Source organism: Sander vitreus, chromosome 3, assembly GCF_031162955.1.
Source record: "Sander vitreus isolate 19-12246 chromosome 3, sanVit1, whole genome shotgun sequence".
NCBI classification, from domain to species: domain Eukaryota; kingdom Metazoa; phylum Chordata; class Actinopteri; order Perciformes; family Percidae; genus Sander; species Sander vitreus.
Window position 1 is genome coordinate 25,430,367 of NC_135857.1, and position 25,512 is coordinate 25,455,878.

At 41.7% G+C, this 25,512-nt stretch overlaps 2 protein-coding genes across 2 annotated transcripts; both read right to left on the reverse strand.

Moving 5' to 3' along the window:
• Positions 1-608: 608 nt before the first annotated feature.
• On the reverse strand, positions 609-25,066 carry LOC144515639 (myelin protein zero-like protein 2). Its single transcript, XM_078246659.1, has 4 exons — positions 24,807-25,066; positions 8,828-8,997; positions 8,265-8,475; positions 609-3,881 (listed from the first exon to the last, which is right to left on the reverse strand). Exons 1-4 carry the CDS (start codon positions 24,859-24,861, stop codon positions 3,706-3,708), a joined length of 612 nt encoding a protein of 203 aa, XP_078102785.1. The 5' UTR covers positions 24,862-25,066; the 3' UTR covers positions 609-3,705.
• LOC144515638 (uncharacterized) lies at positions 4,535-8,258 on the reverse strand. The gene is made up of 2 exons (XM_078246658.1): positions 7,393-8,258; positions 4,535-6,960 (listed from the first exon to the last, which is right to left on the reverse strand). The coding sequence occupies exons 1-2, from the start codon at positions 7,618-7,620 to the stop codon at positions 6,541-6,543; spliced, it is 648 nt and encodes a 215-aa protein (XP_078102784.1). The 5' UTR covers positions 7,621-8,258; the 3' UTR covers positions 4,535-6,540.
• Positions 25,067-25,512: the final 446 nt, after the last annotated feature.

Here is a 25,512-nt window from a genome sequence, read left to right on the forward strand (position 1 = left end):
GCTTCCTCCGGGCAGGGTCACTTCATCCCTTCCTCGATTTTTCATAGGATTTTTGAACCATTCTTTGTCTGGCCCCTCACCTGAGACCACTTTGCCTTGGGAGACCCTACCAGGAGCACAAAGCTCCAGACAACACAGCCCTCAGGTTCATAGGGACACACAAACCTCTCCACCACGATAAGGTGATGGTTCCCGGAGAAGAAGTATTTTTTATACCTCTTTATTAAAAGAGTTGTGTTGTGTGAGTGTTTTGTAAGCTGCTGAAATCCGCTGCTGGAAATCTAATTTCCTTGCGGGAGTCATCCCAAAAGGATCAATAAAGAGAAGTCTAAGTCTAAGTCTAAGTCTACTGCAGTAATGCTTACAGGTAAACAAGTGAACAACTATGCAGACAGGCACACCATAAGCACACAGCTGGAGGCAATGCATTAAAGATAATGATGCATAATAAATGATGGATGACAAGATCCCTTACTTACATAATAGATGAGTTTTCTCAAATATTTTCAAGTTATTTGTGATTATTTGTTTGTATTATTTCATTGGCCAGCTAGTGTCTGCCCAGATTACCTTTGTGTGGTGAAATTTTGACGTAACCCAATGCAGTAAACAATTAAAGGCATTTTTATTAGAAAATCTTTTTCATTATATAAAGGCTCTATAACAAACACATACAGTGACATTTTAAACAATGTGATAAAATACTTCTGGCATTATCTAACAAATACAAAAATAATAATCTATAAACATATTGCTCAGCATTACATCACAAGTACAAAATTCTGTCATAAAACGTAAGAAAAACAGGTGTTACAATCAACTGTTAGTAGACGTGATGCATTCACAGACACACAGAGAGAAAACATGCTCTCAAGGACATTTTGTAATCAAAGGGTTTTCAGATCTGACTGTGTGCGCCAACACAACACTTAAGACAGGTGCGTGCATGTGGTTGCTCGCTAACTGGTCAAGTATTTGGCCTTCAGACTTAATGACAGCAACATCACATTTATGCTGAGGAAATAAATTCAAAATTGCTTCAGGAATAGGGTTGGGTATCGTTTGGGTTTTTTTCCGATACCGGTGCTAAAGTGGTACTTTTAAAACGGTGCCAGTGCCTTAACGGTGCCTGAACCGATACTTTTTAATGAAGTAAAAAAAAAGAAGGGTACTAAACAACAGTCGGCAACATTAAAGAACGGCTTGTTTATTGCTAAGGCCATATGGTTAAAATTAAATGATTTAATAATAATGTAATAACTATAACAATTACTTATTTCACTATTTTACAACCACCAGATGGGAAAAGGGCATTTAACAATAACTTTGAATGCACCACAAGGCCACAGGTTACCAGTTTCATTACCATGAAGTTTCATTTCGTTACCAGTCTGTGTTTTTCCGACAACGGCAGCTGCAGATTGTTACATCCCGGTGTTGAATCCTCTACAGTGAAATACAGTCAAACTTTACACCGTTTAGCGTTTGCTGTCAGCATTTTATGTTTAGGTTTAATCCAGCTACTAGCTAGCGGTAGGCTAATGTTAGCTGCTGCCGAGTATAGTGTTAACTAGCGTCACGTGCAGCGATGTTTCTGTTGCCTGTAACGTCTGTTTTAGAGCATCCGAGAGAGGCGCAAACATATCAGTGGCGCCGAAATCCGTGTTGCTATTCAGTCTGGTAGATACAGGTCGTTACGGCACCAGTGCCGTATTAGTACTGGATTTCAGTACCCAACCCTATTCAGGAAGAAGATTTTTATAAGTAAATGTTCCAATCAATGATCCAGGCAGCGCATTCTCGTCTCCCTCCTTCATTTTACAGTTGAATGGTGGCTAGAACGGCACCGGGTCAAAGGTCAATATGGAATGGATTAATCTGCGTTATTTTTTTTAACGCATTATTTCTTCTCAGATTAATTAATCGAAATTAACGTTAGCGTTAGCGTTATTTTGACAGCCCTACTTCCCTACTGACATCTCCACTCGGTAGAACCATGGAAAGCAATCCATGTGTGCACTCTGGGCATCTCTCTAGTGAGCTTTCTGGTTGGCTTCAGTGTTTCTGAGTCCCTGTCTGTCCCCACATCCTCAGTCGGAGTCGTAGCTGTCGCTGTCATCACCTTGGCTTGAGCCTTTGTCCTCTGAGGAGCTTGATTCTTTGATGCTGGGGTCTGAGATTATGCCTTTTGAACTGCCAATCTCTATGGACGTCTCTGATAGGTAGAGTTTGACGGCCCTTAATGGGTGGCTGGGACACACACGCACACAGAGAGGAGAGGGAGACATGCACCAGGGGGAGCAACATAGCACACACACATGGGAGAGGGATTTTAATTCATGCATGACACAGTCATGAATTATTTATGTGTATGCATCTGCATAAGTCACACACAATGGGGACAGGACGAAGACGAATAGACAACACAAACACAGCAGCAGGGACAAGGGTTAGTGTCACACATGTTTAAGTTGTCCCAAGTTGAGAGCGAAGATTGATTGGGGTAAAAATATGTGCTTCCTTCGCAAACTTTTTCAAGTCTGAATAAATCTGATCGACCAAGATGAAAGCAAAACAGTCAACTTTTCCTTGAGGAGCTTGGCTTTTAACGTCTGGTGAATACAGTGAGTTACAGTATTGCAACACTGTGGTGACAGTAACTAGTTATGGCACCTATTACAGAGAGATCTGAAAACCCAAGAGAGAAACAGAAAAAAGATACTTTTGACAAAACAGCTTATTGTTCAAAACAAACATTGGCCATTGGCTATGGGTTGGTAAAAAGATTTGCCACTTTGTCAATGAAATTTAGAATTGATATTGCATGTAAGTACTGTATGAAATGTCTGTTTCTACCAAGTGCTCTCCATCAGGTTTTGATTATTTGATAGCACCTTGATTATTTCTGTCTCAACATCAGGTTACAGCACATAATCTCAGAAATACAGCAATATAACTTCAGTAGTGAAAAACAGAAAAAAAGACAGGCACACCAACATCCTCCTGTGGATTCAGAAGAACCACAGTAAAGTGGATCAGACAGCTGATATATACGATCCTTGAAATAACGGTTGATAGATACAGATCCCCGACATGTATGGGTTTTCATAATGTTCCCATCATGTGGTAACACATTTTTAATGGAAGTTAGGGAGGTGCTCATTCATTGTTCCACAGTTTCTATTGTTTGTTGAAGCAATATATCAAACATGTGTCTTGTACTGCTGTGGTATGTTTGGGTTTGAAATGTATTAGTAGACAAGTAAACAGCAGGAATACACCATTGTTCGACCTCTACATCATCAAAACATTTACTCTAAACAGGAAATGTGCTTGGAAGCCCATTTAGGTGAACAGGAAAAAGATGAGCTGATAAAACTGTTGTTTCTCTCCAGAAATGAAAGGCACACAGTGATATCATGAAAGCTACACAGTAGTCTGGCTAAAGTTCTGTATCTACAGCTTCCTATACAAAGACACATTCCCAATTTATCTCTGGTTAATGACAGCTGCCCATCAACTAGTCAAGGTTTGGGATTCAAAGACTGCGGTGGAGAGGAAGGAGGAAGTGAAACGTCCAGTAGAAAAAGAGCTGGTCCCAAGAAGCACCAAACCCCAGAGTTAAAAGGAGAGCAAGAGAGGAAGTGTGTGATTCTTCTGTTCCTCTCATCCCCCTGTTCCTCTCCCTCTGTCTTTCTCTTGGTCTTACCACACAGTGGGGTCTTTTCTCTCTTTGCGGGGAGCCTCCTCATTCCCTTCCCGCTCTCTCTGTCTCCTCTTCTTGTACCGCCTGCAGGATACAATGATGATGAGGAGGATGACCACAGCGGCAATACCACCCCCGATGGCCAACGCCAGAAGGAGAAGGTCGGAGAAAGAGGCTGTGGGTGAGAAGGACATACAGGAATGCAGACTGAGTGTGCTTGCTTGGTAAAACCCAAAATATCAACACTGCTCAAAGGCATTGTGCATTTGTAACTGTGTGTCTGTTGTAAGCTGTTATTATTACAAAAGCATATTTTATCTTTAGATATGTCATTGGTGTGGGCATAGGGATGGCAAGTCAGTCTGGCTGTCAGATGGCAGACATTCATGGTCCCCAGGGGATAAGGATGACTTTGGTGAATGCTTAACCTTTCAGCACCTAACATTTTTGGCTTTCAGTGAAATGTCTTTTACAACTACCACATGGATTGCCATGATATTTAGAACAGATATGCATGGTTCCCAGAAGATGAATCCTACCAACTTGCCACCTTGAAATTCACATTTATGGTTTGAAATATTTCAAAAACTATTGGATGGATTGAACATTTTGTAAAAACAAAACAAAAACAAAAAACATTTGTGGTACCCAGAGGCTAAATCCTACTGATGTGTTGATTCCCTGACTTTTCCTGTAGTGCCTGCAGCAGGTCTAAGTTTCCACTTATCCTGTGAAATATCTCATCATCTGCTGGATGAATTGGTACTAAATATCCATGGTTCCCATAGGATGTATCCTAATCCTAACTGTGAGTTTGAATAAAATGACTATTGATTGAGTATTGATTATTGGATGGATTGCAATCAACTGGTAAACTGATTCATGTCCCACACAGGATTATTTGTAAAAACCTTCCTGTATCTTCCTTAAGTGCCATTATCAGGTCAAAAATTGTATTTGTCCAATATCATTAGCCTCAACAGCACTTTATGCTTAGCACTAATTAGCAAATATTAGCATGCTAACACACTAATCTAATAGGGTGAACATAGTAAACATTATAACTGATAAATATGAGTATGTTGACATAGTAGCTACTACGGCGTCGTGACCCTTTCGGAGTTCTGCGTCGGGGTTGAACGTGTTTCTTGGCAACGCGGTGCATTCCACCGCCAGGACGCTAGAGGGTGTGTGGTTTCCGGAGGGTCAATCGCGAAACTCTTTGATAGTTTGTTTTGTTTCCACTTTTTTCATTTCTGGAAATGGCGAGCGAAAGAGCGAGAGTGTTGTTGGAGCTGGAGATGATTGACATTGAACAACAAATGATTTTATTGCAAATGTTAAATCGCAGAAGGAAAAGAAGATGTCGGTGAAGTTGGTATGTACGACCAGTGAACGAAGAGAGGCCAACGATGGGCGCATTTGTTACGGTTGTTCGACCGCTGAGGGACCGGAGTCCAAATCCCCCACGTTATCGTTGCTCATGCTGCCTTCCCCCTACACCGCAATCTCATGCGTCCTTTTCCAGGTATGTAAATACAATTAATTAAAGCACAGTACATTGTGGCTTCATAACATGTTTGTTATACCTTATGATTGATTGATCCCTCTCTGTTATTGGATATTTTTTGTAAATTGTATTGTTATACTGCATACTTAACAGTATTCTTTTTTGGTTATATATTTCTTACTCTTCATTCTGTTTTTTTACTCATTGTTCTTTATATGTTAAGTCAGTGTTGTACTTTGAGAGCAAAAGATTACCGGAGTCAAATTCCTTGTTTAACGCAAACCTGGCCAATAAAGCTGATTGTGATTGTGGTACAGTGAATAATACTCTGTTTTCCTAACAGGAGTGAACATGACCAACAAATCTACAACTACCGCCACTCCAGAGCAAGGCGCGTGATTGAAAATACCTTTGGCATCATGGCTGCGCGGTGGAGAATTCTGGGAAGACCAATTGAGTTCCAGCCAGACAAAGCTGTGAATGTAGTTAAAGCATGTGTGGTACTGCATAACTACCTCAATTACACAGACGAAGCGAGCACCCCAGGGAGCCGATACGTACCCCCAGATTTTGCAGACTGTGACTCTGATGGAACGGTGCAGCCTGGAGAGTGGCGCAGAATGGTGGCAGACGACACAAACTTTGCCCCTGTAGATCCAACACAGATGTCCAGGGCCCGTTCCACCCGAGCTGCCATAGCTGTTCGGAATGACCTGAAGGCTTTTTTTCAGTCTCCACATGGAACTGTGCCATGGCAGGATGATGTAGTGTGCCGTGGCACACTTGGTCAATGAGTGATATGTATGTATGTATGTATGTATGTATGTATGTATGTGTGTGTGTGTATATGTGTATATATGTATATATATGTATGTGTGTGTGTATATATATATATTCCACCTCTGGCTCTACATGCCACTGTACTTACTCTGCTGTACTGCTCTGTGTGTATATGTTATACTGATATTGTTTATATTCTAATACTTGATTTTCTTAACCTTCTTACATTTAAGGAATGTCTGACATGTACCTACAACACCAAAACAAGTTCCTCATGTAAAAAACATACTTTGCAATGAAGCTTTTTCTGATTATGATACCATGATGTAACCATGAATGTTGAATTGTAAATAAACAAACTTATTTCAAAACAAACTTGGATTTATTAATGTCAAAATAAGTAAAGTGCCAAAAACAAAGGGCAACGGTTTAAGTACAAGAAATATAAAAAAAAACAACACAATATATATAGAACTAATATACAACATATGAAAATTTTAACTATTTACAAAAGTGCACTGAATCAGTAGAAGGGTGCAAATGTTCAGTCATGCTGCTGTCTGCTGTCATACAGCATCTTGTACATATTGAACATGACATCAGACCTCCGGCCCTCTGGCACACTCCGTAGCAGATCAGCAGCTGTCTGGGCAAATCTGCTACACTCGTCGCCGGTGTCCTGCAGCAGCTTCTCTTGGAGGTCCATCCTGCGTTCATCTAGCTGCGCCATCTGCTTTACCAGCCAGTCATCCGGGTTCCTCTTCCGTTTCAACCCCACTCGGGACACAGGTGACTGTGGCAGCATTGAAAGTGGGGACCCACACACAGCAGACACAGGTGGTGGTGGTTGGGTGTACAATGGCTGTGCAGGTGAGGCTGGTGACTGGGGGGGCACTGAGGATGGCTCAGTAGGTGAAGTGGATGGCACAGAGTCGGAATCTGAGGATGTTGTTGAGGTCTGTTCCTGTGAAAGACAAAGAGAGAGTTGGTTGGTCTTCGTCTGTGCAGGTAATTACATTTGTGGTCTATGCAGTGTGATTTGCGACCAGAAGTCTGTTATAAGATATGGAATTAGCAGCACTATGAAAACAGCATATCACAACAACACTTACAGACTATGTACTATGTACCATGGCGACACGTATATGGACAACCTGATAGCATTGTTAGCTAGCTTAGTAGCCCACATAAACAGAGGTAAACAACGAACTTAGCGCTATAAAAACAGCATATCAAACCAACATTTTCAGCATGCTATGTTATGTTACATTTTGTTTGCACAGACGTTACAGACTATGTACCACGGCGACATGTATTTGGACAACCTGATAGCATTGTTAGCTAGCTCGCTTAGTAGCCCACACAAAACAGAGGTAAACAACAAACTTATATTTACCTTAGATTCGAAATTCAACTCAATGTCCCCGTGCTTGACATGGGGTGCCAGCCAGGACAGAAAATGGCAAAAAGCAGGCACCTTTTTGCCACCTGGATCACCGCTTCTTGGCGCCAGCTTTTTGCAGAGACGAACAAATTTGTCCCGCAGGCTTTTCCACCAGTTCATGCACTCCGTGATGTCCAGTCCAACATTTTGGGAAATTTCCCTCCATGAATTGTTTGCCATCTGGCAATCTTTGTAGTGCGCCGAAGACTAGTTATAAAGATGGTCGTACTTTCTTACTTCTTCTATAAGACGCTCCTCAACTTGATCCTTCGAGAGGTGCGCGTCAGGCTATGGCGTAGGGTCCGGCATAGGTTTGTGTCTTCACGTACCTACGTGCGTAGCAACGGCGTAGATTTGACGCAGAAGTATAAAAAGGCCTTTAGTCTTGTTCACATGTTGCCTGTTTCAACAGTTATACGAAAAGACAATGTATAAAATAAGTAGCTCTGGTCAATAGTTCTGATTGTCTGGGTCACCCAGGAAGCCAGAGTAAACTATCTAAATAATACATCTCATAATCAGTAATATTGATTTGATTTGATTATTCAATATGTCTGGAACATTTGCATGATTTAGTTTAGTAACTTTCATAGCAAACAACATACGTTCTAAGAATAATGTCCTTCAATTGAATATTATCGAGGAGTTTCACTGAAATGTAAACATATTTTCCTTTGCTTCATGTACTTTGCTGTCCTCTCTTATTTGGCGTTTCAGCAAGTGTTGAAATTATGTGGATTTTTTTAGAGGCACAGAAAAAAACACTAATATATTCATGATACAGTATACAAAGAAATATTTTGTCTGACAATTAAAGTGCTGACCTGTGGTGACGACACAGAGCCGAATTTTTCCAACCGTGCCGTGGACATCCGGCGGATTCTTGACCTGGCAGATGTAAGTGCCGTTGTAGGTGAACTTGACCTGTTGAAGTATGATGGAGGCGTCACGGCCCATGACATCACCGGCCCAAACGACACGTTTCCTGAAAGGGCCCTCTAAAGGAGGGTATGGTTTCTGCTGATAGTGGAACACCTAAAAGTGAAAATTGATGGGTAGATTTGGTTGGAGCAATAATGGATTTGATTGGTTGTATTGTCAGAGATAGAAAGCCATACCCAACTGAGTCTAGAGAAAGAAAGTATTTTATTCTCACAGAGAAAGAAAGACAAGATATAAACCCCGGCCTGCCGCATCTTTTTCTCTCTGTGCCCCATATGCGCACACACACACACACATAGGCTGGCTCAGACGCTCTGTAATGAGTCGCATGACTCATAGACTCCTCTCTCTGTTGGCTATGGGGGTGGATGCTCCCTGACACAATGAGGGAGGTTTGAGGTTTGATTTCACTTTCTCGCAAACACACAGACACACACACACTCACCGACTCTTCTTGGTCTAGATTGAGGGGTCTGAAGCTCCATGAGATGACGATGGCGTTGGGGTTGATGGGAGAGGAACTCTGGAATGTGCACTTCAGACGAATATCCGTCCCGTTGACTGCCTCCACATTCCCAGTTGTGTATATACGCATCCCGCTAACCTGCAGCACGCCTGCAACATTTAAAACATATGACACAGCAGCAGAGTTTACTTTAAAAAGCAGAATGCATGGCATACAGAGCCAAATCAATACTTAGATCAATGTTTTTTGAAACAAACATACATATACAAAAATGCAATGCAACAGACATAGTATGAATTCACCTTCATCAGTAAATTCCTGCCTAGTGAGTACATACAATGCACCCAGTGACCCTACCTCTGCCTACGCAGTGCTGCTGCAAGAACAATCACTATGTTGTCACTCTAACTGTATTATATACATATATTACAGTTTATACTAAAATCCTACAGATTGGTCCAAATGCTGAAAGTATGAAATTGATCTGCGAGTGAGTCAGTAAGTGAACATCTGCTTTATTACATCCTGAAAGTCCAAACTGATTTTAGATCAGTAGACCAAATCTGTAACATTTAATGAATAATAGCCACTTAAGCTACAGTACTGCAGCTGAGACAGGGCTGAAATTGAGAGTCTGCTGTATATTATATAGATATGGACTATATCAATCTTTACAGTACGTGGTAGACCTATTAGATGGAAAATGAATGGACTGGAAGAGCGGAGAGGGATATTGGCAACGATTTGGCTCTTCAACAGAATGATGGATGGAGCTCCCCAGAATGGAGTTAGCGCTGACACACACACATACCATGCACCGGCACACACATACACTGTCTAAGACAGAGACATGCTTAATGCTGAGTTCCTGTCTGGCAGCCGGTCAGCATCACATCAGGAACCAGCCGATCACGTCTCCCTCTTCACGAGATTGCAGACTCTTGTTTATTGAGGTAGATCCAACCTTATTCTAATGCAACCCAGTGAGTGTGCGTGTAGGAGTCTAAGTCTCTGTGGAAGTTTATGTACAGGCTGTCTAGTCCAACATTACCTGGTCTATTTAAAAAATAGACTCTATATACCCTAGTAATATCAGGAGCCATGTCTAGCCTTATTAAAAGCCAATGCCCACGCACACAGCAGACTGTCAGACTGTAGCCACAGTGCTCAAGTTTAGCAAAGACTTGTCCTGCACACTGCATATGAGCACCCTGCAGAACGAGCAAAACACTTGATGAGAGACCTGGATATTTCAATCTGACAGAGGAGCTGTCTGTGGCTCGATGGATCACCTGAGTGCACGCATCATCCCAGGCCTCAGTTTTATATATGAAATAATTTGTTTTTGTTGATGCAATCACTAGCATCAGGGTTATGCTGTAGTCTGATGTAAAATGCATGAGATGTAACCTCTAGCTGTCAATTATTAACGGACTCAATACTTGTAACCATTTCCCATAGCTTACTATGATTGAATTATATCATAAATATTTAGGATTTTAAATGATTTTAAACCCTAAAAAGATGGATTAAGCTTTTTTCTGCTATTTAAAATGTAAATTAAGTGACTTGAGGTGGGTTTGCCCTCTATTGAATGGCAGTAAAAGGCTTCAGGCATAGGAGTAAGAAAAGTTCAAGGATGGAAAATTGAACCATAACGTTACAATGGGAAAATGTCAGCGGGGGCTTGGCTCCTAAACGGCATGTTCTGTTCCTTATCACGAGAGTTTCCTGTGGGCTGGGATGCGAGAGAGGGGTGACCAGACCCCCCTCCCACACACACACACACAACATTAAAAAACAGACAGGCCTCTCTCTCATCGCTGGGCCCTGACAGCCTAATGTATTTTAAATGAGCCTGATGACACCTGGAAGGAGTAAGCAATACAGACAGAGTACACTACAAGAAATGTCCATCTTTCAAAATTGTCTGGTCTTTTTTCCGACAGAAAATTGTATTTTTATTGAATGAAAACACACATGTTATTGCAATGAGATTGCAGGATATTGTCAGGGTTTTGGTATTTTGTTCCGTCTTATTGTGGTAGTCTTGTTTTTCTGTTTTGCTTGGTTTCCTGTTTTATTTTGTAGTCTGTCTTGTCTCCCTCCTTTTTTGATTGTTCTGCCCCACCCTGATTTGTTCCACCTGTTGTATCACCTGTCCCTTGCCTGTGTATTTAGTCTCTCTGTTTTCCCTTGTCTCTTATCGGCTCATTGTATTCTGTTGCTGTGTGTTCTGTGAGTGTGTTTGTGTCTGGAGTCAACCTTTCGTGTCTGAGTTCCAGTTTCTGAGATCCTGTTCTGTTTGTTTTTGAATTAGTTTTTGCCTGTTGCTTTCTGGACACTTTTGGTATGTACTTCATTTTTGTTTAATAAATCACCTCTAACTGCACTTGGGTCCAAGCCTGGTCTTTCCTGACAAACTGTGACAGAATGATCCGACCAGAGACGGACCTAGCAGTTGTCGAGTTTGTGCCAGTTTTTCACCCGTTGGACTCTGTTGGAGAACTTTTGATTGAGTTTTTCCGCTCCCTGCATGAGGAGGACCCCGCCTTCGCTAGGCACCTTATGGAGGTGCGTTGGCAGGCCACAGCACAGGAGTTTCGCTTCCCTGTCTCCATGCCTGTTTTTTGTCCTGAGCCTCAGCAGACCTGTGTTCCTGAGCCTGGGCTGACCAGTGTTACCAGTGTTCCAGAGCTGACGTGCAACCTTTTGTTCCTGAGCTGACGTGCAACCCTTCTGTTCCCGGGCTGGCGTGCAGCTCTCCTTACCCTGGGCTGACGTGCAGCTCTCCTGACCCTGGGCTGACGTGCAGCCGCCCAGAACCGCCGCTGACGTGCAGCCGCCCAGAACCGCCGCTGACGTGCAGCCGCCCAGAACCGCCGCTGACGTGCAGCCGCCCAGAACCGCCGCTGACGTCCAGCCGTCCAGAGTCTCAGCTGTCGTCCAGCCAGAGTCTACGCTGACTAGTCTCCCAGGGCCTCAGCTGACCAGTCTCCCAGGGCCTCAGCTGACCAGAGACTGTGCCGTTACCCGGCACTTCAGAGACTTTGCTGTTGCCCGACACCTCAGAGACTATGCCCTTGCCCGGCACTTCAGAGACTTTGCTGTGGCCCGACACCTTAGACTATGCCCTTCGCCGGTACCCCTGAGACTATCCCTGAGACTGCCTTTGAGACCGCCCCAGTGACTTTGCCCTTGTCCTGTCCCCCAGAGACCTTGCCTTTGTTTTCGGTCAAACCCACTCGTGCCCTGTCGGCACCCATGTCAACCTCTGTTCCCGTTGCCTGTTTGGCAGTCTCCAGCCAAGCAGACCAGTCGACCAGCCTTCACGGACGGCTCCCAGAGGGTTTTCGCCTTCGCAGATGGCCTCCAGAGGGGTTTTGCCTTCGCGGACGGCCTCCCAAGGGGATTCGCCTTCGCCGGTCTTCTTATGGGTTTCGCCTTCGCAGCCGGCCTTCAGAGGGATATCGTCGTCGCCGGCCGCCAGAAGGCTTCTCCCGTCTGCGGCTCTCTGTCCCCCCTGTTGCCGAGGCCTCTCTGTCCACTGTTGCTGAGGTCTCTCTGTCCCCTGTCCCGGGGCCTCTCTGTTCCTTATCCCGAGTTGTCCCTCTCTGTACCCTGTCCCGAGTGGCCTCTCGGTACCCTAGCCCCGTTTGACTTTTCTGGTTCCTCTGTTTGGAGGTTTTCTGCATCAGTATCTTGAAAATAAGCCTCAACTTGCTTGCAACAACTTTTTAATATTACAGAATAATGCTTTGATGGATGGACCTCAAAGGGAACAAGTCTCTTCTGCAACCTTTCTCTCGCTTTCTCCTCTACCTTGCGGAGTGTATGGAAACACTGATGTTAGTGGATTAAACTGCCTGTGTTTAGGATACTCATTATGCAGATAACAGTGCTGTATCAGTACAGCCAGTAATAACTCCCTCGTCTGTCTGTCTCTGTCTTCAAACTAGGAATACATTTTTTTATTTTTTTATTTAGAATAGCAGTGTTGGTCAGTCGATAGACTCCTCACTGTCATGGGCGTAAATCTGATCTAACAGTGGGGGGGGGGGAGGAGAGACAATAAACATAAAAAAATGTTATGCAATTTTTGAAGGGGACACAAATAATACAGCCACAATTATACTCGTAGAGGACATGTGTACACAAGCCACAAATACCTTAAAACATAATGACTTATTTTGAAAAAGTGTCCCCATATAAAAGGAATACAATACTTTTGTACACTTGTTAAATTAGCTGATCATAATGTAAATTAGTGAGCCACTATACACACAACGTTAGGCTTATCGCCGTGGTAACGTTAGTTGTAGTGGGTGCATTTATATCCAACAAGCTAGCTAACGTTACATTATATTACACTAACATAGCAAACTTTTTGTCATAACTAATTCATTAATTACTCAGCATCATTTCTATTTGAGAAAAGAACAACTTCATCCGATGTTTAATGTGACTAAAATAGCCTTGAACTGCCTGCTTACTACATTCCAGTCACTACCGATGTGACTGTGAGTTGAGTGCAGATCCGATTCCTAACGTACAGCAGGCAGTGGACCAAACCACTGTGAGGCAAGGGAGGGGGGACTCAAAATGTTTCTAAACTTAAAAAGCATTTTTTGGGATTTGTATTGTTTTACTACTTACACAGATATGTTAAGTACACATCATTATGTTATTTACAATACACAGCATTGTTTTAATGATATTTCTAGGGGGGGACAACCCTTGGGGGGCGGAGGTCCCGACCTCCCCGACCCCCCCCACCTGGGATTTACGCCGTTGCTCACTGTGGTCAAAAACTGTTGGCTGCATTCCCATGAAGTTTTGTACAGACATTCATGGTCCCCAGAAAATCAAACAGTGATTCCTCGACATTTCATCTAGCGCCACAATGAGTAGGTTTTGAGTGTTATGTCTTATCAACTATTAGCTTGATGGCATCCCCATTTGGTTCAGACATCCATGGTCCAAAAACTTGTAATCACTTTGGTAAATTTTTCATCTAGCATCATCGTCACATTAATGTATATCACATTAAATAGCTGCAAAACTACTTCCCATCAGCCTCAGCTGTACTTTTGTTAGTGCTAATTAATAAATGTTATCATGCGAACATGCTAAATTAAGAAGGATAACATGGTAAATATATATATATTTTTTAATTATATATTACAATATTATATATTATACAATGTTAACATTGTCATTGGGGTGCTGACCTCTAGCCCACCCAGTAGAGTGTGTGCCCCATGGCAAATCCCACTATTTTTACTTGATAAAATAGTTGATTTGTATCTGATTTCGGTATAGGGCGCATGGAAGGTTAGCTGAACAATATGTCTAAATGCCTGTTTAAACAGCATGCTGAAATGATTCATCATACGTCAGGAGAGAAAGCAAATCCTCCAGGCCATAACACCTCATTTCCAAATTTCTTCCAATTTATTGTACAGTACATTACAGCAATTTAAATAGGCGTTGCAAGGCTCCTTTCAACAACAATACAATTAAAACGCTTTCAACTACGCTGTCCTTTGATGCAAGCTGAGCTGATTAAGAATTAAGGTTAATTAGGCCTTTTTGAAGGCAGAATGAATATTAGCAGAACGACAGAACATTTAGGTCTATGTACAGTGCCTCAATTACAGTACTAATTTGTCCCTGCGGCTAAAAGTACATGATCACTATTTAATCAGTCATTAGCAGGCACTAATTGCTGAGGAGGATGCATGCCGTTACATCAGTGAAGTGCAGAATTTTACTCATTTAGAGAAAGAGAGACAAGAGATAAACAAGCAGAAATGAGCGAGTGAGTGAAGTGATGAAAGACCAGGGGCAGAATGATTGAGTAGATGAAGGCCGTATGGATGGAGCAAGAGAATACCAAAATGATGAGAAATGTATTTCTCCACACGATTGCTTTCTGAAAGGAGATAAGATAATAGTGTTGTTTGCTTGTTTGTCTGTCCATTCTTCTACTCTGGCATGTCTGTCTGTCTAGTCCAAGTCGCTTGTTTGTTTATGTCTAAACATCCTGCCGGACTATGCTGACCACACCCAGCATCCAGACACAGAGAGAGAGCTTTCATGGCTTGTTAAGATGGAGCTATGTACCCTACAGAAAAGGGAAGGGCCGGAGTGCATACAAATATATGAGTTCATCCGAATTATGTTTCAAATATGTGCACAGGATACTCGCTGTTGGCACAAGTCCACACACACATTTTCTATTTGATGTACTACCCGTGTTGACATTAGTCCATAATATTTGTCAATATGTCCAATATATCACAATAAAGTGAACTTGCTGAACCTTTTAATGCACTTGTTTCTATCTGTCAACACTACTTGTTACAATCTGCACTGGTCCACTGGCCCGTCTGAAGCCAAAGAGGGAAAATACTTTCAACTACTGTAAAATAATCAAACCAAGCCCATTCGAGTGTGATTAGGTATGCTTGGCTTGGCAGTCATCCCAAGATTAAATAAAAGCCTTCCAAAGAGGCACAAAAATATCAAGCAGTGTTTGACCTGCCCACATAATATTTCACGCAATGTCAAAGAGTGCAGGCAAGGCAGGTTTAAAACTGCATAAAGTCCACCATGCTTTATAGTGTCTTTAGTCTCACGTTGCCAGATGTAGTGTATTTATGCATGTGCTGATGGCAATTTTTCTAAATATTTCAGCTGTCTTGTTTTAAAAAAACAATCCTGTAAAAAGGTCTTAATTGTGCACTTGATGGCTAGATACATGATATTGTGCTAAAAGACTCCAGGAGAGCAGAAAAGTCGTCATCCATCCCAGTTTATGATCCATGAAGAATGGTAATACAGCAATGTTAATCCAGCAATGTTCTTGCTTTACAATGTACAGCTAGTTAGTAGTATATGTATGATAAGGAAAATGTTTGGCAGAAGCAAAACAGAGGTTAGATTGATGTTTTATTGTTCGCATTTTCAAACAGTATGTTTTCACTTCTAACATTACAAGAGAAAAGGCTTCAAGATGAGGAATGTGTGCACTCAGGTAATGAGTTTGTTTGGTGTTGTTGGAGTATAAACTTCCCCATATCCACAAAAGAGCAGAGCTGCTAAGTCTAATAGCATCCAGGACTAGCTTTCACACACTGGGCGAATACTAACAGTGGATGTGCTATAGTTAACAGGGCACAACCTGTAGCCCCACAAATTAGTTGAAATGCTCCTTGGCCTTAAAAGTGGCACTCAGTTACATCTGTATGTAGTAAGCTACTTAGCCAAACATGCTAACGCTAGCAGCTCATGTTAGGTAAAATAAACACTGTTTATTCCATTACTTATACTTTTGCTTTTGTGTTTTTGGTTTTAGAAAGGTAAAAAAAAGAAGCACCCTCCAATCCTCGGATATGTTCTGCATCAAACAATAATAATTTCTTCTTCGGACAATGACCTACCTTTAAACCACACTTTACTAAAATCTCTTAACAAACAACAACAAACGGAACTGTCTCATCAGATTCATTATCGTTGCCAATTGCCAATAGCATTTTCAGGCCAGTCTGGGTGTGTTTCACACTGCAGCGAGGCATGCTTGGTACACTGAACTCTTGTCATAATTGTAAATATTTTCTTTGAATATCTTAAAAACAATCCACAGAATGAACAAACTATGATTGCCTTATTGAAAAATCAAAATCTTTGTCAATGTTTTCTTGTCGACTCATCTTGAGGGAGTTTTGATGCAGTTGCTCATACATATTTATATTTATAAACAGCAAAGGGACAGCAGAGGCAACCAAGCTGTTTTTAGTCAAAAGTATTAATATCAATGATTGGACAGTTCATCCGTGGGGATACCAATCACTGTTTAAAAGGTCTTTCCATTGGCCAAGAGGATGTCTTCTTTGACTTTAAGAGAATGGAGGAAACACTGCAGGAGAAATCAAGCAGTTGGCAAGACTCTGAATCAGGAAATTGGTTCCATTACATTATTTCCTAGACGGTGTGTGTTTGTGCCTTTCCTCTCTTCATTATGGTTCTGAAACAAAGGGACCACCAAAGGAAACCTGATTCTCTGTTACACCGGTTTTGGAGGAAACACTTAGGAAAAGGACCAAACACACAAAGAGCTCAGTGGGTTACAAAGAGCTTCTTCTCTCCTTTGTGAGAGGTTTCATAAGCCCCGTTTGGTTTTCTTATAAACAAGGCCTGTCTTTCATGCAGGGCTGGACTGAGGGCTGGGAATAGCAGGTTCAGGTAACAGTGTATTCACAGAGGAGGAGGACACAGAATTGAGGAGTGTTAAGTGTTGAGTGGTGTAAATGGAGGGAACCCCTGAAATGGACACAACTGTATGTAACATACCATGCTGCACATTTTCTCTATGCCGGTTCCTGTTCATTCCACTCAGTAATGAGCATGCAGTGGTCCAAAAAGCAAATACAATGTGCGGCCAAAGGTATGTTTTTTTGTGCTTTTGTTCTGGGGTTGTTTTCGCTCAATGGTGTTTTAAGCCCCCAAAGTCAACTTCAAGGCAGCGCTGTGACCGTCGACTTCAAGGCACCTAACCCTAACCCTAACCATTACCTAATCCTAGTGCCTTCCAGGCAGCGCTGCCTGGAAGACGACGTTGGGGGCTTAAAACACCAAACACCGTTGTTTACACGGTTTGGGCCCCTTAGTCCCAGTTTAAGGAAATATTTATGCTACAGCATAACATTAAATGAGTACAATAGTTTACTTGTGTCAACAGTTTGGGGAAGGTCTTTTCCAGTTTCAACATGACGATGCATTAGTGCACAAAGCCAGGTTCATAATGAAATGGTTTCCTCAAGAAGAAATTGACAGTACTGCACAGAGCCTTTGGGATGAAGACCGACTGCAAACCAGGCCATATCGTCCAACACCACAGGCTGTTAAAGGAGTAGATTTATGCACACGTTTTTTGCAAGCTATCACATATAGGAGTAATATTCAGATATCCACATTGTGGCCATGTAATATACGATGAAAGTTAATATGTGCACATACCAGAGCATAAGTACTAACTCTCGCTCTCTTCTCTTAACACTACATTTAGTCCTTATCTGTAAAATCGCTGCTTTCTGATTTTATAATTTGTAGGCGTCAGTATGTGACGATTTGGGGACGGGTTGGTTCTGTTAAAGGAGTTTGACTTTCTGCAGGTGGCATTGTTTTATTTCATCCGTGGCGACTATCTTTGCTCATGCCTACTACTCCAAATGAAGCTGAAGTATGAAATGTTTAATTCACTACCAGAGAGATGTACCAGACACCGAGTGTTTGGAACAGCAAATCTAAAAGCTTTCATTAACTTGATTTATGGGGAATCACTCTTTGTTAATAAAGGCAAAAAAACATTTAATGTATGACAATGTCACAAATTGTATGTAGATACTGCATTTATTATTCTTAATCTGCTTTTAACCCTATAGACAAATGAACGGTAACAAACTTTGTAGTTTAGTAGAAAACGGGGTTTGAATACACTCTGTCAGACCAAACACAGACCAAGCATCAATCTCTTTTTCTAACTCTTTCTTCCTCTGCTTCTTTTGCCCCCCTCCTGCTTCCTCCAGGCCAATTGTAATTCATCAGGCGACCAGAGGAAATGTTTAGTGGGTGAGTGAGGATCAGAGTTTAATCCATCAAACCTCTTCCACTCCCACCTCATAGCTGACTCAACAACTTCTCCCTGGGATTACAAACTCCTGAGGGGGGGTCCAACGCGTACGTTTCGATTCAACACACCCACAGGCTTCTGTTGTAAGGACGGTCCAACCCTCAAAAGACAACCACATATTTGCTACAAAGCTAGTCTAGCCGTATGTTAAGTGTCCTGCAATGCTATGAGTCAAACTGAATCCAGTACCACTGTGACTTCCACCTCTGTTCCTGAGCAGATGAATAGTTAGCAAATGACATACACAGACCAGAAACACTGTGAAGGAGGTACAGGCCTCTGCTCTTTGCTTTCCACCTTAAAGGGGCACTCTACCAATTTCACAAATAAAGATCAGTTTACAAAACATTCTACCCAGCCTGTAAAACAATGCTTTTTAAAAGCAAGACTACAACTTTTGGAAGACAAAACACATTTTTCCTCTTACAAATGATTGCCAAGTTGTATTATTAAACACACCCTTTTATCTATACACTGACTGTGTGTCGTTTATCTCACTTTAGTCTAAATCAATCCAGCTGTCGATAAAGGCAGCGTAACACCTTACATTTCTCTTGTGCTACACGTGTAAATGCAACCCAGAGCGTATTGTTTTTCACTTCAAGTCTATGTTCTTCTGTTTTACATGTGTAACTGCAGTGATTGTGCGCTGAGCTCTGATCGCTGCCAAAATGTGGTTGATCTACACTCAATCCTACACCTGAACACATCCTGTGTAGACACAGATGGAGCACTTAAGCTGCTGCCACTCTGCTGCTGCTCTGCTGCTGCACATGCTATGCCTCCTGTGTAGACATGGTGTTAGAGGTTTTGCTGCTACTGACGCAGGCCTTGTAGGACCCAATGACCAGTAGCTTTTAGTGGCTAATGTACACTTATACAAACTTTAGATAGATATTGCTGTGTAACTGTAATGGGAATTATTAAGTTAGTTCACTGATTTTGTGACTGCTCTCTAAATTCCAAATTAGTCAGCACCGAGTTTGAAAGAGAGACGGAATAGGTAACAGATATTTTAAAAAAGTAACCACCGTAACTGGCCTCCATGCTGCTCACTACTGTTTACTAAGAATCCCACTTGTAGTAACTTTCTTCATATTCCTTCCCTATGTAGCTACTTTATAGAACCAAAGACAGAAACTGGCTAGACATTGGACTGCTGCGCTATATTTGCAAATGTGCCAGGGGTAGCCTGAACTCACACCGAAACCAGAAAAGTTGTATACTGTATGTTAGTTACACAGGGTTCAATTGAAATGAATGAGAGGGAACATTCAAATTTACAAGTTGGACCAGACATCCTGTCCTTCACCTGCCCCAACCACTAGCCCCACCCCTTTTCTACTCAATTTACACTCTCATTCATTTAAATTGCTAAGTACAGTCAGCATCAGATAAATAGTGAGCAAAACCAGATAAGTAGCTGCCTCTCTGACTCTTTCAATATACAGTAGAGTAAATGTACAGTCAGGTCCATAAATATTGGGACATCGACACAATTCTAATCTTTTTGGCTCTATACACCACCACAATGGAGTTGAAATGAAACAAACAAGATGTGCTTTAACTGCAGACTTTCAGCTTTAATTTGAGGGTATTTACATCCAAATCAGGTGAACGGTGTAGGAATTACAACAGTTTGTATATGTGCCTCCCACTTTTTAAGGGACCAAAAGTAATGGGACAGATTAACAATCATAAATCAAAACTTTCACTTTTTAATACTTGGTTGCAAATCCTTTGCAATCAATTACAGCCTGAAGTCTGGAATGCATAGACATCACCAGACACTGGGTTTCATCCCTGGTGATGCTCTGCCAGGCCTCTACTGCAACTGTCTTCAGTTCCTACTTGTTCTTGGGGCATTTTCCCTTCAGTTTTGTCTTCAGCAAGTGAAATGCATGCTCAATCGGATTCAGGTCAGGTGATTGACTTGGCCATTGCATAACATTCCACTTCTTTCCCTTAAAAGACTCTTTGGTTGCTTTCGCAGTATGCTTCGGGTCATTGTCCATCTGCACTGTGAAGCGCCGTCCAATAAGTTCTGAAGCATTTGGCTGAATATGAGCAGATAATATTGCCCGAAACACTTCAGAATTCATCCTGCTGCTTTTGTCAGCAGTCACATCAATAAATACAAGAGAACCAGTTCCATTGGCAGCCATACATGCCCACGCCATGACACTACCACCACCATACTTCACTGATAAGGTGGTATGCTTTGGATCATGAGCAGCTTTCCTTCTCCATACTCTTCTCTTCCCATCACTCACTGATCTTTGTCTCATCTGTCCATAGGATGTTGTTCCAGAAATGTGAAGGCTTTTTTAGATGTTGTTTGGCAAACTCTAATCTGGCCTTCCTGTTTTTGAGGCTCACCAATGGTTTACATCTTGTAGTGAACCCTCTGTATTCACTCTGGTGAAGTCTTCTCTTGATTGTTGACTTTGACACACATACACCTACCTCCTGGAGAGTGTTCTTGATCTGGCCAACTGTTGTGAAGGGTGTTTTCTTCACCAGGGAAAGTATTCTTCGGTCATCCACCACAGTTGTTTTCCATGGTCTTTCGGGTCTTTTGGTGTTGCTGAGCTCACCGGTGCGTTCTTTCTTTTTAAGAATGTTCCAAACAGTTGATTTGGCCACACCTAATGTTTTTGCTATCTCTCTGATGGGTTTGTTTAGATTTTTCAGCCTAATGATGGCTTGCTTCACTGATATATAACATATTGAGAGTTGACAGCAACAGATTCCAAATGCAAATAGCACACTTGAAATGAACTCTGGACCTTTTATCTGCTCCTTGTAAATGGGATAATGAGGGAATAACACACACCTGGCCATGGAACAGCTGAGCAGCCAATTGTCCCATTACTTTTGGTCCCTTAAAAAGTGGGAGGCACATATACAAACTGTTGTAATTCCTACACCGTTCACCTGATTTGGATGTAAATACCCTCAAATTAAAGCTGAAAGTCTGCAGTTAAAGCACATCTTGTTCGTTTCATTTCAACTCCATTGTGGTGGTGTATAGAGCCAAAAAGATTAGAATTGTGTCGATGTCCCAATATTTATGGACCTGACTGTATTTAAGTCAGCATTTTAAATAACAATGGCTGGATATACCTGAGTACATATGAAAGGTAGCCTACTAAACAAAGAAAAGGAAATTAATTCTCTCATCATGACTCTGCATATAATCACACATGATTTAACTGATGGCAAATAATTATAAAATTGGCTTCCTGCAGATCAGATGACTCAGAAAGAACAGCTGATATTCTGTTGATTTATCCTGTATTCTGTAAACCTAGAGGAGGTGTTGCTTTAGCTGGAAGATCTACGTGTTTACCGTAACTCTAAACAGTCTTGAGAACGAGTGACCAGCCAACAGAGTGTGTAAGAATGTGACTACACAAACAGAAACCCATGCTCACAAATATGCATTAATTGCATTTGCACAGCTTCAGATAAACATTGAACATGTGAGTGTGCACATGGACTCAAACCTCGGATGAACCTGCAAACATTTTCAGTTTAGTGAGAAATATTATTATTTCAAGTCCCTGTTAACACTTGGAGCACAGTCTTCTGGTCTAAACATTACACAGGGAATGCCTTGCCTTCACACTCAAACACTTCACAGATGTTCCCTAAGCCCACTGTCTCAGGGATTGGTGTGTGTTTGCATATAAGTGCGTCATTGTTAAGTATTTGTATGGTCTCTTACTCACCCATGTACCCGTGTGTTCCTCTTGGTATATGTGTACTGCTGTCTGTGTTGTATTTCAAATTGTATTTTGTCATTTAAACTGTATGCATTTCTAATGTATTTTATTTTCTAGCCCTCCTTCCCCTTCCCTAAGTGGCTTTGTCACTTGTCAGGCCGCAATTGTATATAATAACCTGTTCTTAATGACTTGCCTGAAAAAATAAAGGTGAAAAAAAACTCCCCTAAACACCCCTAAGCAATCCTATCAACCCAACATTAGGGCCAGGCGTCCTCCTAAGTGTGTCAACACAGTACAGCGTGTCATGGCAGCCATGCTTTTTACATTGACTTATTATTGTGGCAAGATTAGAGATGCAGTGGCAAAGAGATCCCAGAAAAACAGATACAAGAGGTTGCTTGTCTACTGTAAATGTGAGTTCAACTGAAGCATAAACAAGCAGCGTACGTCCCTTGTGTGTGTCTAAGTGTGTATCCTAAACCTGTAAGTCAGGACAGGTTGTCACACGTCAACATGTGAGCATTTAGACTTGTGCTTGCAGAAGAAAATGTTAGAGGAGGACAAAGGGAATTAAAGTAAAGCCCAAAAATAAAAAGATGAAGTTATCATCAACAGCAGGGGATAAAAAAATGTTTAAGAAAAGATTTTTAGCCTCCTGTCTGTGTTTGATGAATTTTCAGTGTGTTTCCTTTTCTAATTAACCAGTGTGTGTATGAGTTGTTATTTTGCTTCTGTATATTTTGTATCTAAGTGATATGTTTAAATATAAGCTGGGGGAGACAGACCAAACCACACAACTGACAGTAGACACCAGCAACAATACATTTTTGTAATTAGCAATTAATAGTTAAATCATGAATTAACTGATTTACTTTTCAGAAAAGTCAAACGCCTAAGTGTCTATCTATCTATCTATCTATCTATCTATCTATCTATCTATCTATCTATACCCAAAAGAGTGGTATCTTTGAAATCAATGAAGGATTTTAACCACTGCAACGCTTGTTTGAGATTATATTTGGATCAGCAGGAGGGGAGAGATTATTCTGTTTTGTATGTATCCAATCTCCTTAAAAAATAAGCAGCAAGTATGCAAAATGAACACTAACTGTTTTTTTTTTTGTGCTGCTTTAGTGTACCTGAAGGGAGGAAGAATTGGTAAGAGAGAATCGTGAATCAGAGTTATTGTTTACACATTAATAACTGCAATTTTACACCATACATGTCCCATGAAATTGAGATGAGTCTGCTGGCTTGTTTCATCTCGCGCTGTGCCATTTTGCCAACACAATAAAGCCAAAGACAATAGAAGTGACTGCAGCATAACAGATAGCATATGCTGCTTAGCTGTAATCAGGTCCAACATGTTTTCCCCGCATACGGTTATTTGATTGTCTATCCCTCTATATCCACACAGTATATTCAGTCATCCTCCTGCTCTGCCTGTGTCAGCCGGTGACTGTGTTATAACTTATGACTGATCTGCAGGCACATGCTCCTTGTAAACATAAGCTTGCTACTATAGGGAATCCCTCATGGTGCTTTGGCAGTTGATGGGCATGTTCAATCAATATAATCCACTTAACTGGGATGGACACAGATTACTTCAAGGTTAAACAACCTGGCGTCTGTTGAATGAATTGCCACTGATATGCCAATTCGTGATATTAAAACATGTTCCATTAGCCGTGCCATTACAGCATTTAGATGTGAGCAGCTATACCAATGGGATATCTATTAGTGTTTATTCCCATGGCTGTGTTTATCTGACAAGTTCAACGTGCATATCCTGGACCCCGTATACGGAAAGCAGACGGATTTATCTGCGTTCAGCAGGCCACTTCACAGTCTCTGTAAATATAAGCACGGATGCACATTAATAGGCAGGAAAGGAGTGAAGGTTGCATAAAAACAAAACACAATGAGGCCAGGAATTGACGCCGGTAAAAGCTTACTGCAAAGTCATTAGAAGCGGTCGCAGGCGTAAGACTGTTTTATAGTTTTTACAGGAGTTCTTCACGGTGCCACTCCACTTCACAATGACGCACGACGGACGCGCAGAGATGGAAGTTAGGGGTCCCTGCGGAGCTTTTACTAATGGACAATCAGGATGTTTTCTTTTACTTTGAAATTCGATTGTCTCTAAAACGACCATCCTGTTGTGTCTTAAGGTCACTCTATGATGTGAAAAAGTACTGGGAATGAACAGTACTTTTGGACAAACACAGTTCTAAAATAGCAGTTATAGGCTAGTTTTAAGATGCAATCGCATTGTTTTTAATTGTTGGAGATTGTATTTAAATAAGGCTCCCAGGAGGATATAGCAATCGAAACAATGTGTTATTGATGAGGATCATTGACGATTGATTACAAAACGTAAAAATTAAAAAAAAAATGTAGGCTATAGCTACTTGGATACGTCACACTACACTGTATCATGTCAAATGCAAATAAAGAGTTGAACAACACCCCACAATAACTAAAGATCACCTTTTCCCTCGGTTTATCCACTCATATTAAACTGGATTCTCACCTGAAGCTGCGAGTCCAGACAGGACGGTGAGGAAATAGACCCCTTTTCCGCACATTGGATGGACTGCAGGCTGTCCGATGACCAAGAGACCAGGAGTCAACTAACCCACTGAGACTCACAATGACTGGAACCACGGCCGATACGTCTGTGAATCCCCTTTTGAGAGGGATAAAAAACATAAGTTACGCTGAGTCCTCTCCTCCACCTTGTCTCTCCAAAGACGAGTCCCAACTCGCCGCTGCCCTCATCATACATTTCGTTTCAGCACCCTCCCACCACATTTTCGGGCGGAGTAACAAAGTCATCCACTCTCCTGGCCGCCTTCTTGTCTGTCTCTCTCACATGTTAAACCCAAACCGGGTATATCCTTGAGGCTCACATAACCTGTTCTGCTCACATATGTGTAGTTCCATACCAAAGCAATTGAGCAAACACATTCGTGTTGTATAGACTAGAATTATGATTTAATGTTTTGTAATATGATGTTTCAGGACACAAATTACAATTTGAAATGTATAGCCACGCTCTGCGCAATTACATGGTAGGGAGACCGGGGTTGGTTGTCACACTGCTCATTACAGCTAAACTAGAGGCCACTGTGACAATGTATTTGATATTAAACCGTTGTCCTGCCATCCTACTCATTTCGCACTGGTCATTTTGTGGAACACACACAAACCATTAAGGTGAGGAGATATTTGTAATT